Consider the following 14,705-nt stretch of genomic DNA (forward strand, 5'->3'; position numbering starts at 1 on the left):
AACTGGATTTGAGAATATTCACGGTCTTGATGACATGGAGAGAGTATCTATATCTAATCCATCTACATCTGTAGAGTAAGAGATTCATGAGAAACTTGTACAGAAGACAATAAATAAGATTAGCAGCGAAGAGTATATTCATCATCTATCTAATAGAGGTAATATAATCAAGGAAGTGGTATTAGTCTTTTAAAAAGGCAGAGTACACATATTTTAGTCTTTTTCTTGAATTCATGTGTAATATATGGCCATATATTGAAACTGCTAAAAGACTATTAATAAAACTTAAAGTCTGGTTTGATTTTCTTAATTTTACTGTGCATAAACCAAAATAAACTTCGGTATATGCATAGTAGAATTGAAAAAAAAAACAAAAAAAGAGATAATGGTTATTGTTTTTTATTTTTTATATTGTAAATAAAATTTTATAATAAAATTTTGGTGGAAGATTATAGTTACTACCTCTTTTTCTTACTACTTCTTACTATTAAATCTCAACCGTTGATTTCTGTCAATCTAACTGTTATAATTTATTAGGTCTCTCCCATAATTTTATGATAAAAAAATCAGAAAAATATTTTTACAGTTAATGTATATAAGTTATCTGTATTTACTTTCAAAACGACGTCGTTTTGAAATTGAAATATTAAAAAATTATAATTATAAAAACTATAATAACCTTGAAATAAATTAAAAATACAAAAACATCATGATTTTCACCCAAAACAGCTTACTGTGAGAAAAAGCGAACCGTAAAAAAATTTATATTTTGGTTAATTTACTTTTCATTCAATGTCTATATTAATTTTAAAATATATATATATATATTCTTTTTCTAGAAAGTGTAAATTAATCTTGGAACGTGGCGGAACAATAGCCATGCCCATGACTGGGCTGGGCTGGGGTAATGTCACCCTCAAAAGCTGAGGTGTAATGTAATGTGAAGTCCTTTTGCTGTATTTTACGGACACATAAATAAATAGTGAGGCAGTAAGGCGCAAATTGGATAATATGGATTGAAGATGCGTAGTTTGGTGCAGAATGTGCATTCAATTGGGTTTGGGTGTTTGAGAAGCTGAAAAATGTGGGCATATATTCATGTTCTTGATGAGCTCTTCATTTGTGTTATGCGATAACTTAATCTTGTATAATCAGAAACTGCTTTTGAACTCTTTCGTCCCGCATGGTTCATCCAATTTTGTGATTCAGTTGGGCAGCAAGTCGAGGAGGCTTAATAATAGGTTCATTTCTAAAGCGGAAAAGCATAATAATAGTGGCCATTCAAGGAAAAACAGTTGGTGGCAGAATTTTTTTTTCCAAGACGATGGGAATTGGCTTGGTTTGAAGGACGATGATATGCTTGAGGGTGAGGGTGAGTCAGAGAGGTCGAGCACACAAGAGTTATCTGAGGATGAAAAGTTTGAGGCATGGAAGCAGAGAGCTGAAGCAATTATAGAGTTAAGGGAAGCCCAAGAAGATAGGAGGAACGAAGACCACAGAAAATGGGAAGATTGGCTTTTGGATGGGACTGATGTGGAGGATAATAGTTCTTCTTGGAGTCAAGACTGGGAGAAGGGTATGAAGGATTATAGGGAAAATGTGCGAGCTGATTCCGCTGATGTTGCCCCCGAAAATGAAAAGGGGCTCGTAGAGTCTGTTAGGTATTTGATTTTTGGAGGGGAAGATGATGATGACATGCTTTATGAAGACCGTGTTTTCCAGTATGCATCATCGAATTCGGTATGTGCATGTTTCTTGTCATAAAATGGTTGTCATTTATGTAAAATTTTTTCATATTATTGTTACCTTATAGCTTTACTTCTGCGGCATCTTCTACCCTTGTACAACAAGGGTGAGGGGAATCAGGGATTTTAAGCTCGGCAGCTGCAACTCGAGTTGCAATGTCATAATCGCCAACTCTAAATGCATGAACTTACAATAAAAATTGTTGTTACTCAGCATTATATCCCTGGTGTTTGAAGATATATGGATTGTGTGTATGTGTATGCGTATGCGTATGTTCTATGCTTTAGATGCAGAAATTAACTCTCACAATTCAAATATTTAATCATAATATTGAACTTATTCTTTATGGCAGCATTTAAACCTATGATGTCAAATTTTCAGTTGAATCATCCAAACATCACCCAGCCTCCAAAACTTGTCATAATACCAAGTGAATGATGTGCTAGTGCTTGCTTAATATATTCTCTAATCAGTAACTCCATTCCATGTACCAAAATTGTTATTACAGGCTAAATTTTTGGCAGTGTTGATTATTATACCTTGGGCAATGGACTTTCTGGTTCATGACTATATACTTATGCCTTTTTTAGACAGGTAATTATTGGAAACCAAATCTATTACTCAAATCTAATATTTTTCTTCTGAATTCGTGAAATGTTTTTCTATTGGCAGAATTTTATTCTGCTTTGCTAGATTGCTTGAAGGTATGTACACAAACTGATATACATGTGATTTTGTAGAGGTATGATATGTTTGGCGAACAAGGAGGATGACTAGTAGCTAGGCTTGGAATGGCTTGCATATTATGTGAAACTCTAGTGGGTAAAGCCAGAGTTTTAGTCCATGGAATGAGGCGGAGTGCTGAAGTGATGAGATCAATCTGACATGCAATGGGTTGCTCAATGCCCATGCTAAGGAACCTCAGTGTGTAAAGGACTATCATGTGTCATTGAATCACCTACCAAGTAGGAACCTATAAGTACAATCTGAGAAAAAAGGCCAAGATATTAGATATAGCTAATCTCATAATACTCTGCCAAAGAATATAGCATCAACAGAAATTAGTCATATGCCTGAATATGATTTTTTCCTTTCAAACGTTGCATAATTTAATAAAAGAAAAAACATTTTATAATAGCAGAGCAGCACATGATGTAGTATTGCTTGTACCATCTCAAATGTATTTGTGTTAAAGACCAATTCTCCCAATAGCATAAGCTGTTAAGTGGAGGTCTACAAATGCTTTTATATCTCTAACACGTCCATTTAGGCCTTCACGCAAGGGATCTTTGGTCTTGAACATTAAGTTAATTATGAAGAAGGCAGATAAGGATCAAACTCATGATCACTTGGCTATAAGAGCCTTGATACCATTGTTAAATATGTTCATTCGTAGGAAGCCTCTATGACTAAGTTATTGGGAGTTTGATTCTTTATGTCCCCAGGACAAGTTATAGTGTACCTGTGCATTGTCTACATTTCGAAGTGGCTTTTGCATGATGGGGCATGTCAGAGATATAAAACTATTCATGGGATTTTATCTAATAGCTTAAGCTTCTGGATGAGTTGGTATAACAATAAGAAAGTTGACAATAGATATATATATTATCATTTTCACATTGAATATCCAGTATCAGTGCCTTGTGGTTTTGATGATTTTATATGCTGCTACTGTTTTTGTTTTATTTTAGAAAGAAAACTATGACTTTTATCATTTCTTTTTTTTCTTTATTTGATTTTGAGTTAAATATTTTCAGATTGTTCATCTTTTACTTATGTGTTAGTTTAAACTTCTTGACTTGAACTTTTTCTTTTGACTGGTCAATTAACTTTTTGCTATTGACAGATATGTGAAGACAGTACCACTTGCAGCACAAGTGCTTGATGTGAGAAGATATCAAAAACTTAAAATAATCGAGGAATTAAGAACTGAGAAAGGGCGATTTGAGCTTGAGGTAGAGATTGGTAAATCTCCACCACTTTCTGATGATGAGATTTGGTGGGAATTAAGGCATAAAGCGTAAGATTAATCCTTCTTTCCTTTGCCCGATTATCTTAAATGGTGCTCTTTCTTTTCCCCGTTCCAGGTACTATAGTTGTTGCCAGAATATAAGCATTAAATGGAACTTTAAATTCAGTATGAAAGTCCAGAAAGCCAATCATGCTAAAGAGTGTGCACTATAACTTCCTGTCCTTTAATATATGCCCTCATTAATCTTCTAAATTTGCATGGCATTTTCACCTGCATTCTGTGTTATAAAAGACCCTGTGAAATGGTGAAGGCTTTGAGCAAAAGGAGATTCGTTTGTTGTTATGCTACTTTGTAAGAGTCATTATTTAAGATGACCTTTGGTTGATGTATACTTGTTATCCTTATTGCCCTTCTATTTGTTTCTTCAACAGATTAGAGTTGAGAGATGACTGGAGACTGGAGAATCGAAGAGCTTTTGCCAACATATGGTCAGATATGGTTTACGGGATCTCTTTATTTATTCTTTTATACTTCAATAAGAGTAAAGTAAGTTTACCATTTTTCTTTCTGCTAAATGTCTTAATGCATTTCCTGTTTTGTTGGACTTATTTTCTACCGTAAACATCACTGTTACTTTGCAATATATTTCTATTAACTACAATGAATACCCAAGACACAATTATACTTTCTATATTAGATGAAGAAATTTTCTTTTCTTATAAGAGAATAATTCCTTAAGAGAAAGAAATGTCAAGAAGTGAAAGAAGGTCAAGGAGCTTATATACAGAGCTTTGCTAGATATAGTTATGTTTCAGGAGATCAAACTAGAGGATACAGACGGTTTTTCAGTTACAATCATTTGTGATTCTTGGTTCGAGCATTTGACATGCTTTTTAGGTTTGTTGTTCAGAAGTATTTGAGATCTTAGCCTTGCACTATGACATTTATTTTCGCAAAGAGAAAAAAATGTCTAAGTCTCATTTTTCTCAAGAGTCAGCATTTCCTCCTGCATAATTTCTTACCTCTCACCATGAGCTATAGCACCTTTAACAGACTTACAAACCGGCAGAGTCTAAGGAAACAATGAAGCACTTAGAAGCAGATAAGCCATCATATGAGTCAAATGAGGTAATAAGTTAGTAGCAAGATCATTTACCTTCACAGAGATCAATAAGGAGGTCAACAAAATGGTCTGGCATGGGATAATTACGAGTTATGACCTTTAGGTGTGAAGTGGCCATAGATGGGAGCTGGTGAAACTTGCGGGGTGTCATATGCTATGGGGAACCACAATACACTGTTGCACTCAGTCAGTGTAATAGTGGGTTAAGGGAGTCAGCTAGGTCTTTGCAGGTGGAATGGTTTAGTGCACATGGTACATTGGAAAGCTATCCTGATAATCACTAGGAGAGAGATTACACTAGAAAGTGTTGAGATATATAGTCCCACATTGGTTGTATGTGCAACTAATGTGGAGTTTATAAGATCCTGGGCACTCCCACCCTTTGAGCTAGCTTTTGGGGTGGTGTATCCCAAGGTTCTTTACATGGTATCAGAGCCTCGCCGCCCCCCACTTTCTCTTGTGGCGTTTCTTAGCACAGGTAGGCTGGGCCTGTTGTATTGTCCACTCTTCAAGCCCAATGGGCTCTTGTGTGAGGGGGCGTGTTGAGATATATAGTCTCACATTGGTTGTATGTGCAACTAATGTGGAGTTTATAAGGCCCTGGGCACTCCCACCCTTTGAGCTAGCTTTTGGGGTGGTGTATCCCAAGGTTCTTTACAGAAAGAAATGTGTAGATTAAAAGAAGGTACCCTGTGAAAACAATCAGAAGAGAAACAACAGTACTCTTTGTGTTTGGAACTATCCTATGAATTCACAATTCAGAGATTGGGGTTCGAATTTGTCACCTAGGACCCTAGGTTGTCAGTAGCAGCTAGGTTGTCAGTAGCAGCCCGTAGCGCCGGTAAACCGCTAGAGTAAAAGGTAGCGGCGGCCGACCGCTACAACCGCGACGCAATGCTGGCCTGTAGTGATGTAGCGTAGCAGCGTCTACAAGTATGCAACACGACACTACTCGTTATTTGACATTGATTGTGGAATTATGTGTTTGATTTTGTGGAATTCATTGTTCATTTGTGTTTAATTTTGGATCCTTCCTTTATGTTCCTTGTATTTGACATTGATTGTGGAATTATGTGTTTGATTTTGTGTGACTTCTTATGTTTGAGCATTTATATTTGTGTAGTATGTTAGAAATAATATTAATTTATTATTATTAGAATAGTCTAGATTGTGGGCTTGGCCCATTAGGTCTTTTAGTCTCTATAAATAGAGAGCCTCCTTGTACAGACTTACACACTTGAATATACAATATATTTCAGATTCAATTTGGTATTAGAGCTCTCGATCTGAGGGCTCTGCTTCCGCATATATATCTTTTCCTTTCTTTTTACTGCCGTGCATCACACCGGCAACCATCCTTTCACACCTAACCCTTATTTAGTCACAAATTTTTTGTCCTCAACCTCGTTTCATTAGGAAAAAGATCGTCAGCCTCCGTTCATCGCCGGAAACCGCCACAAAACCACCGTCCGCCACTGTTCACCGCCGTCAGACTGCTTTTCCGGCGACTTTTCCGACCAACCACCACGCGATCAGGAGCGGCTCAGGGAGGCGACCCTGCCTGTCCAAGCCGCGTGTTGATCGGAGCATCCACGCGCCGCCACACGCCGGTGGAAGTCTCTGGCGGCCGAACCACTGTTCCGGCGCGTGAGCCACCGTCCGGCCACCGTTCCAGGCCGGACCACCACCATCTTGCTCGCCTCCTCACCCTCTTTCCAGATCTGGTCTCTGTTCGTTGTGGGTCCCATCCGTTTGAAAGATATCAGTGAAAAACCCGCTGTTTGGACAATTTTGTGCAATGTTTTTGCACGATTTCTTGCTTTCTTGTAGTTCTTTGCTATTTTCTGGTCATCTCCTTTTATTTTGTGATGGAGGGCTCAAATAATGCGTCCAAAAACACGACTGGCATCATCTCCAGTACTACCCCATCTCCATTCTTTTCTCGGGCCACTGATTCCAATTGGAACAGTGTACGCGGTCGCAGACGTGGCCGCAGACAGAGGCCTCGTTGCAATTATTGCCAGAATCTTGGGCATTTTGAAGAACGCTGCTATAGGAAGTACCCTCATTTGAAGCCACCGACTGCCAACTTTGCTCAAACTGATGTTACGCCACCTTCAACTGGATTAGTAACTCTTTCATGTGCCGACTATGAGGCACTTCTCAAGAAGGTTTCTTCTCAGCATCCTACTCAAGACACTGGTAATCATGTTGCTTGTTTTTATCAATCATCTCTTGGACCCTGGATAATAGACTCAGGTGCTACTCATCATCTTTGTGGTAATAAAGATCTCTTCACTTCACTTTCTTATTCTAATAACCTACCACCTGTCACTCTTGCTGATGGCACTAAGGCTCCTGCTCGTGGAATTGGGGAAGCCAACCCAACTCCCCTTTTAACTTTGAGTTCTTTTTATTATATACCTGGCATTCCTTTTAATTTAATCTCTGTTAGCCAGTTGATTCATTCTCTTTCATGTACTATTACCTTCTCTAAACAATCCTTTTCTATGCAGGATTCGGGTACGGGGAAGACGATTGGAGCAGGCGTTGAGTCACGAGGTCTCTACTATCTGATTGCACCACCTTCTCCAGTAGCCTGTTCTCTCACAGAGTCTCCTGAGCTAATTCACAGTCGTCTGGGTCATCCAAACCTCTCCAAGCTTCAGCATACGGTTCCCTTTTTATCCAATCTTAAGTCTTTAAACTGTCATTCTTGTCAGCAAGGAAAACACACTCGCTCCTCCTTTGCTAATAGAGTCAATAAAAGAGCTCATGCTCCTTTTTCTATTGTTCATTCTGATATTTGGGGTTCGAGTCGAACAACTTCTGTCTTGGGTTTTCAGTATTTTGTCACCTTTATTGATGATTTCTCCCGTTGCACTTGGGTTTATTTAATGAAAAATCGTTCTGAGTTATTTTCAATTTATCAAAAGTTTTGTGCAGAAATAAAAACTCAATTTGATGCTTCTATTCAAATCTTGCGCAGTGATAATGCAAAAGAGTATGTGTCTCTTGAATTTTCTAAATTTCTGGATACACAAGGGACGATACACCAGACTACCTGTCCCCACACTCCACAACAAAATGGAGTTGCTGAACGTAAAAATAGACATCTAGTTGAAACTGCACGTACCCTTCTCATTCATATGAACGTCCCACTCCGTTTTTGGGCAGATGCTATTATCACCTCATGTTTCCTTATCAACTGCATGCCCTCTTCTGTGCTAAATAATGATGTTCCCCACAGTATTTTGTTTTCCGGAGCACCTTCTTATCCTCTGCCTTTACATATTTTTGGCTGTACTTGTTTTGTTCATGATCTTACTCCAGGTAAAGACAAGTTGACATCCAAGGCCTTCAAATGTATTTTCCTTGGGTATACACGTTTTCAAAAAAGGTATCGTTGCTATTCTCCTGATCTCAAGCGTTATATCGTTTCTGCTGATGTCACTTTCCTTGATCAGCAGCCTTTTCACTCTACTCCGTCTCCAGTGTCCCAAGTTAATCAGGTACTTCCTGTTCCTTTTCTTGACTTGTCTTTACCAGCTGCAGGTGACCCTATTCCAGAGGAGCAACCAATTACCTCCATACCTGCAGATCGTCCTCTCCTCACATACCAGCGTCGTCAGCCTGCACCTCCTCCGACTTTGCCTCTTGATGACTCATCGCCCTTTCCCGTCGGCTTTTCTCCTCCGGATCCTCCATCAGAGACTCCTCCCATTTCCCTTCGGAAAGGTATTCGATCCACTCGAAATCCTCATCCCTTTTTTTCTTTCTTGAGTTATGACAGACTTTCTTCACAACATTTTACTTTTGTTTCTAGTCTCTCTTCTGTTTCCATCCCTAAAACCACAGGTGAAGCACTATCTCATCCAGGGTGGCGCCAGGCGATGCTTGATGAAATGCAGGCACTTTACTCCAATGGCACTTGGGATCTTGTTCGTGCTCCTCCCGGGAAGTCTGTTGTTGGTTGTCGATGGGTGTTCACAGTTAAAGTTGGTCCTGATGGCACTGTTGATCGCCTTAAAGCTCGCTTAGTGGCCAAGGGATACACACAGATCTTTGGTCTTGATTATGGGGATACCTTTTCTCCTGTTGCTAAGATGGCTCCTGTTCGCCTGTTTCTTGCCCTTGCCGCCATTCATCACTGGCCCCTTCTCCAACTTGATATTAAAAATGCTTTTCTACATGGTGACTTGCAGGAGGAAGTTTATATGGAGCAACCACCAGGTTTTGTTGCTCAGGGGGAGAGTTCTGGAATGATATGTAAACTTCGAAAATCTTTATATGGCCTGAAGCAATCTCCTCGGGCCTGGTTTAGCCGCTTTAGTTCAGTTGTTGAATCCTTTGGCTTAATCAGAAGCAAAGCCGATCATTCTGTCTTTTACCGGCATAGCTCTTCTGGCCAGTGCGTTTATCTCCTGGTCTATGTTGATGACATTATCATTACAGGCAGTGATCAGACCGGGATTGATCAGTTGAAAGAACATTTATTCAATCAATTTTTCAGACCAAAGATCTTGGCAGACTTCGATATTTCTTGGGGATCGAAGTTTCACAGTCTAGGCGGGGCATTTCCATCTGTCAGAGGAAGTATGCACTGGATATCCTAGATGAGACTGGCATGTTAGGCTGTAAACCCATTGATACACCTATGGACCCCAATGTTAAGTTATTACCAGGACAGGGGGAGCCACTGCCAGATCCTAGTCGCTACCGCCGACTAGTTGGAAAATTGAATTATCTTACTGTGACAAGGCCAGATATCTCCTTGGCAGTCAGTGTTGCAAGCCAATTTCTTGATTCTCCCTGTGACTCCCATTGGGATGCAGTTATTAGAATTCTCCGATATATTAAAAATGCGCCAGGAAGAGGTTTATTATATACAAATAAAGGGAGTTCAGAGATCTCTAGTTATTCAGATGCTGACTGGGCAGGTTCTCCTTCAGATAGACGATCCACCTCAGGGTATTGTGTTCTCTTCGGAGGAAATTTGATCTCTTGGAAGAGTAAGAAGCAAACTGTTATCGCCAAATCCAGTGCGGAGGCAGAATATCGGGCAATGACAAATGCAACCTGTGAGCTCATCTGGCTGAGACAATTGCTGAAGGAACTCCATCTCTGTGAACAAAAGCCTATGAAGCTCATTTGTGACAACCAAGCCGTTTTGCATATATCCTCTAACTCAGTCTTTCATGAGAGGACCAAGCATATAGAAATTGACTGTCATTTTGTTAGAGAAAAGATCCAGTCAAGGGAGATCGAGACAACATTTGTCAATTCCAATGATCAACTTGCGGATGTATTCACTAAAGCTCTTAGAGGTCCCCGAATAGATCATATTTGTAACAAGCTGGGAGCTTTTGATATATACGCACCAGCTTGAGGGGGAGTGTTAGAAATAATATTAATTTATTATTATTAGAATAGTCTAGATTGTGGGCTTGGCCCATTAGGTCTTTTAGTCTCTATAAATAGAGAGCCTCCTTGTACAGACTTACACACTTGAATATACAATATATTTCAGATTCAATTTAGTACTAGATTGTTAGTATAATATATGTGGAATTAATACACCGTAGCAGCAATACCGCTTCCCGCTACACCGCTATACCATTTTTGAGGTCGGCCGCTACCTGCTACTGACAAGTATGCTAGGACTACGTATTTTGTACAAAACAAGGACAACCAAATATGATAGTGTAAGGAACCTTGGGATACACCACCCCAAAAGCTAGCTCAAAGGGTGGGAGTGTCCAAGGTCTTATAAACTCCCACATTGGTTGCTCTTCAACCAATGTGGGACTATATATCTCAACACGCCCCCTCACGCAAGAGCCCTCTTGGCTTGAAGCGTGGATTATGCAACAGGCCCAATATTTGGTTTACCTTTTTTTGTGCTTCCACTTTAAAGTGGGGGGCGGTGAGGATCGAACCTCAAGCTCTAATACCATGTAAGGAACCTTGAGATACACCACCCCAAAAGCTAGCTCAAAGGATGGGAATGCCCAAGGTCTTATAAACTCCCACATTGGTTGCTCTTCAACCAATGTGGGACTATATATCTCAACAGATAGGAATGCAGACTCAAGGTCCAATCCAAAGAGTAAATGGGCCAACCCAATTATACAATACCAACGTAGAGGACCCAAGAAGGGAAAAGGAGGGAACGACGCTGAGGTGGCAAGTTAGTTATTCAGTAGTGGGAGGGATGTGCTGTCTGGGGAGTGAGTTTGTTGTAATTAGCTTTATAGTGCTGCGAGGCACCTTCTTTCATTTTTTATGCTTGTTTTCACTTATTCTACACTTTGTAGAGGGTGTGGAGAGTCTCCATTGCTCGGAGCTTAGGCTCTGAACCATTTCCTTGTATTTCCTTTTACATTTGAAAACAGAAATATACAGGATTCCTCTCTCTCTTTCGATAGGAGGAGATTTATCCTATCAAAATACCTGAGAGGGATATTGAGAACAGTTAAGATCAAGTGCGTAAAGAGAAAAGAGGGAGAATCTATTTCCATCTTCATAAACCCATTTGGAAGTTCAAATCTCCCTCTAAGGTCAAGTTTTTCTTTTGGACTGTGGTTCTTAATTGAATCATCGCCAGTGGATGTATTGCAAGTTTGTTGGCCATGTGAAGTTCTTTTCCTAATTATGTTTGCTATGTGTAGTGATTGTTCAGGATTTGTTCCTAATCCATTCTTAACATTGTTATGCTGCTGTTTCTTTAGGGAATAAATTGTTCATCCTTTTTGGTGAATTTGGGTGCGCCGTAGGTTCTTGGACCGTGTTTCAGTGACTAATTTTAATGGTTTTGGTAGAATTGAGGACGCTAATTTTTTTGGCAATGTGTACGTGCTATTATTTTGTGCATTTGGTTGAAGCATAACATTCTTATCTTTAAGGAGGCTTCGGTAGCACAGCAGCAGATTTGGGCTATGTTTAGGCATTTGCATTTTGAATATATCCATTTCCTAATTTATTTCCCAAATTCGGTTGTTGATATTTGCTAATATTTTATTTTGTACTTTTATCTGAAATACCTATTAATTATCCTTTTTTTTGCTTCTTTGCTCCTGTTGTGCAGGTAGCACTGCTCAAATTTACTGGTTATAAAATAATAAATAATATTTCAGATACTGGGAAGGCGTTTCTGATTATACTTATCACAGATATCTTCCTAGGGTAATTTCCTTTTACAGCTTGGTAATTGATTTCCATTCAGCATAACTTTCCTTCTAATGAATTATTGATGCTGCTTATGATATCACCTGCACCAATTACTAAAGCATTCAAAAGAAGTATTATAGCATTAGAAAATATACCAATAATTTCAAGAAGTGAGAGAAAAAACTTTTTTTAATTATTTGGAAAGGGAATGTCTTGTGTTAATGGTTAGCTTTCTACATTGCCAGAAGAGATAGGAATTCATTAAAAACAGGCTGTGGGCTTGAAGTCATTATCAGCCTTGAAGTTTCTTCGAATCTGTGAAGTTTAAGCCACAGAAAGATATTCATGAGAAGAGTGAATTTGCGTTTCATATGAATTTAAATTTAATGTTCTTTCTGTTTCGTGTGTGTGGATTAGCTTATTTTCGGTTCAAAATAACTTATAATCACAAATCTTACGAAAGCTTTTTTTCTAAATATAAAGGTAACTTTTCCCTAAAAATTAAGCAAATCGAAACAAGCTATTAGTGTAAAAGAATCTATGTTGACATTGGCTTAAAAAAGGTTCAAATCAAGGTGCAAAATGACTGAGAAATTCTTCTATTAGCAAATGTGTCCTGTTACTGTTCAAAACTTCATCTGGCTATTAAACAGAAAAATGACATCTGAAAAGGAAATTTGCTATCCCGAATTTCCATTTTAGAGCATGACTTTTGAATCAGGCCTAATGAAAAACTTATAGCTTTAAGCAAGATCTTCACAGCTGAGTTAACACTTGATGTTTTCATGTAAAAGAACTATGTCTTCAATATGGTTTAAATAGCCTGTTTTGTCTTGCCATTTTTTCCTTTTCTTATCTTTTTATCTTTCTTTTTTTTGTTGGCACCGGGGGAGGGACGAGGTTACATATGTTGTTGACCGCTTTTGTTGCATACTGAACGTCTGCAGGTATCATTCTGAATCTGGTTGGCAAACTTTGCTAGAGATAATTGTTGAGCACTATGGGCTTGAAGCTGATCAGTCTGCTATAACTATTTTTGTCTGCCTGGTCCCAGTTATCATTGATGCATGCGTGAAACTTTGGGTATGTTCTTTTCTTTAGTGACTGCTAAATGCTCCTGATTCCATGTCCTTTTTTATTTTTTGTATTTGTTAATATTAGAAATATAAATTCATTCTTTGGCCTCTACCTAACAACTTGGACTTTCAGAATTCACCACCATTGACCAGTACCCAGACCAGCAATCACCATTTCCATCGCTTCTATGCAATCTCTAGTGGATTGCAATCCCACAAACAATAATCCTTATTGGTTGTTATTTTTACTGGTAGCAGCTACCAGTCATAGGTAACATTAGGGTGAAAGATGAGGTAATCAAAGCAATGAACCCTCTGATACGGGAAAGCTAGACACACAGAGAGAAGTTTGTATACCATGATTATAATGTGTGACGAACTCATTTATAGATAGTATGTACGAAGCAGTTGCAGGATCAGAGTAATTACAAGAAGCAATCAAATGAGTAATTGCATAGGTAATTAGAGGAGCAATCAAAAAATGGGAAACGTATAATTCTTAGTATTGGAAACTTGTGCTGTAATTCTTAACATGGGATCTCCCAGACTAAATTTGGAGTCAGCAATATTGCTTATTCCTCACATGGGATACCTTCGTATGTCATCCATTAACCCAAACTTCGGATTCCTCTCATCCCTGATATTTCGAAATTTCCTAACTTCATAGGACTCTCACCTGATATTGTTAACCGCTCATACTGCAAATTATGGTGGTTCAATGCATGAAGCTCTCACCATTGTGGGGTTTGGCGAGCATTAAATATGCACCACCTTACCCTTGTAAGTGGGGAGGATGTTTACACAACTATAATCCATAGATTACAAAAACCTTACTGTTGAGCCAAACTCACCGTAAAAGAAACTTTAAATGGAAGTCTTTGGCAGGATAGACTGTTTTGTTTGTGATATCTGATACAGCAATCTGCTAAACACGCTGCCTTTGTCTTGAATGCTATTAATAGGATTTTGAAAACTTATATTCTGCATACAACTATTGGAATTTGTCCCGTTTCAATCACTTTGTAGATGTTAATACGTATCCCCCTTTGTTGTTTTTGTGATACAGCTGTTTAAATTCCTCCCACGATTATCGCCAAAGGTGACGAATATATTCCAGGAAATGAAACGTCACTAGTTGAAAATTTATGTCTGTGAAAGCCGTGTGCACTGGTTTTGTCAACTGACACATTTTTCAGTCTTTCGCTCTATAACCACGTATTCTTGTACCCATTTCTTTATATTGCAATGTCCAGCATTTTGTGTAATAATGACTGTTCAATGAGTTCAGCTACCAGTTTATGTTTCTCATTTGCTAAGAATGGTGACAAGTATTAATTCTCAATAAATTATAACCGTTAGATTGGTTATATTCACAAAAATCATGACGTCAAAGGATATTTATGTGGGCAGATTCATCTGAGTTAGTGTTTGAAGGAGCTTCTGTTCAAGTTTAAATTGGCTTTTTTTGTTTGAAATAGATCTTTAAAAATGGAACTTAGTGTTTGAACGTTAAAAACTTGTGAAAAAATTTGGGATCGGGTGGCCTGCCGTTCATTACAGATGCCATTAGTTAACCAATAAATAATTTTTTCTCAATTCCGTCCTCTTCACATCTGGG

The 14,705-nt window shown here is 38.5% G+C and overlaps 1 protein-coding gene across 1 annotated transcript; it reads left to right on the plus strand.

The window, feature by feature from the left end:
• Nucleotides 1-981: 981 nt before the first annotated feature.
• On the plus strand, nt 982-14,463 carry LOC133289019 (chloroplast envelope membrane protein). Its single transcript, XM_061486872.1, has 7 exons — nt 982-1,740; nt 2,255-2,340; nt 3,593-3,766; nt 4,150-4,264; nt 11,929-12,026; nt 12,959-13,094; nt 14,154-14,463. The coding sequence occupies exons 1-7, from the start codon at nt 1,099-1,101 to the stop codon at nt 14,220-14,222; spliced, it is 1,320 nt and encodes a 439-aa protein (XP_061342856.1). The 5' UTR covers nt 982-1,098; the 3' UTR covers nt 14,223-14,463.
• Nucleotides 14,464-14,705: the final 242 nt, after the last annotated feature.

This window comes from Gastrolobium bilobum, unplaced genomic scaffold (assembly GCF_033153095.1).
Source record: "Gastrolobium bilobum isolate Gb01-03AN ecotype WA unplaced genomic scaffold, APGP_CSIRO_Gbil_v1 utg123074, whole genome shotgun sequence".
In the NCBI taxonomy this organism is placed as follows: domain Eukaryota; kingdom Viridiplantae; phylum Streptophyta; class Magnoliopsida; order Fabales; family Fabaceae; genus Gastrolobium; species Gastrolobium bilobum.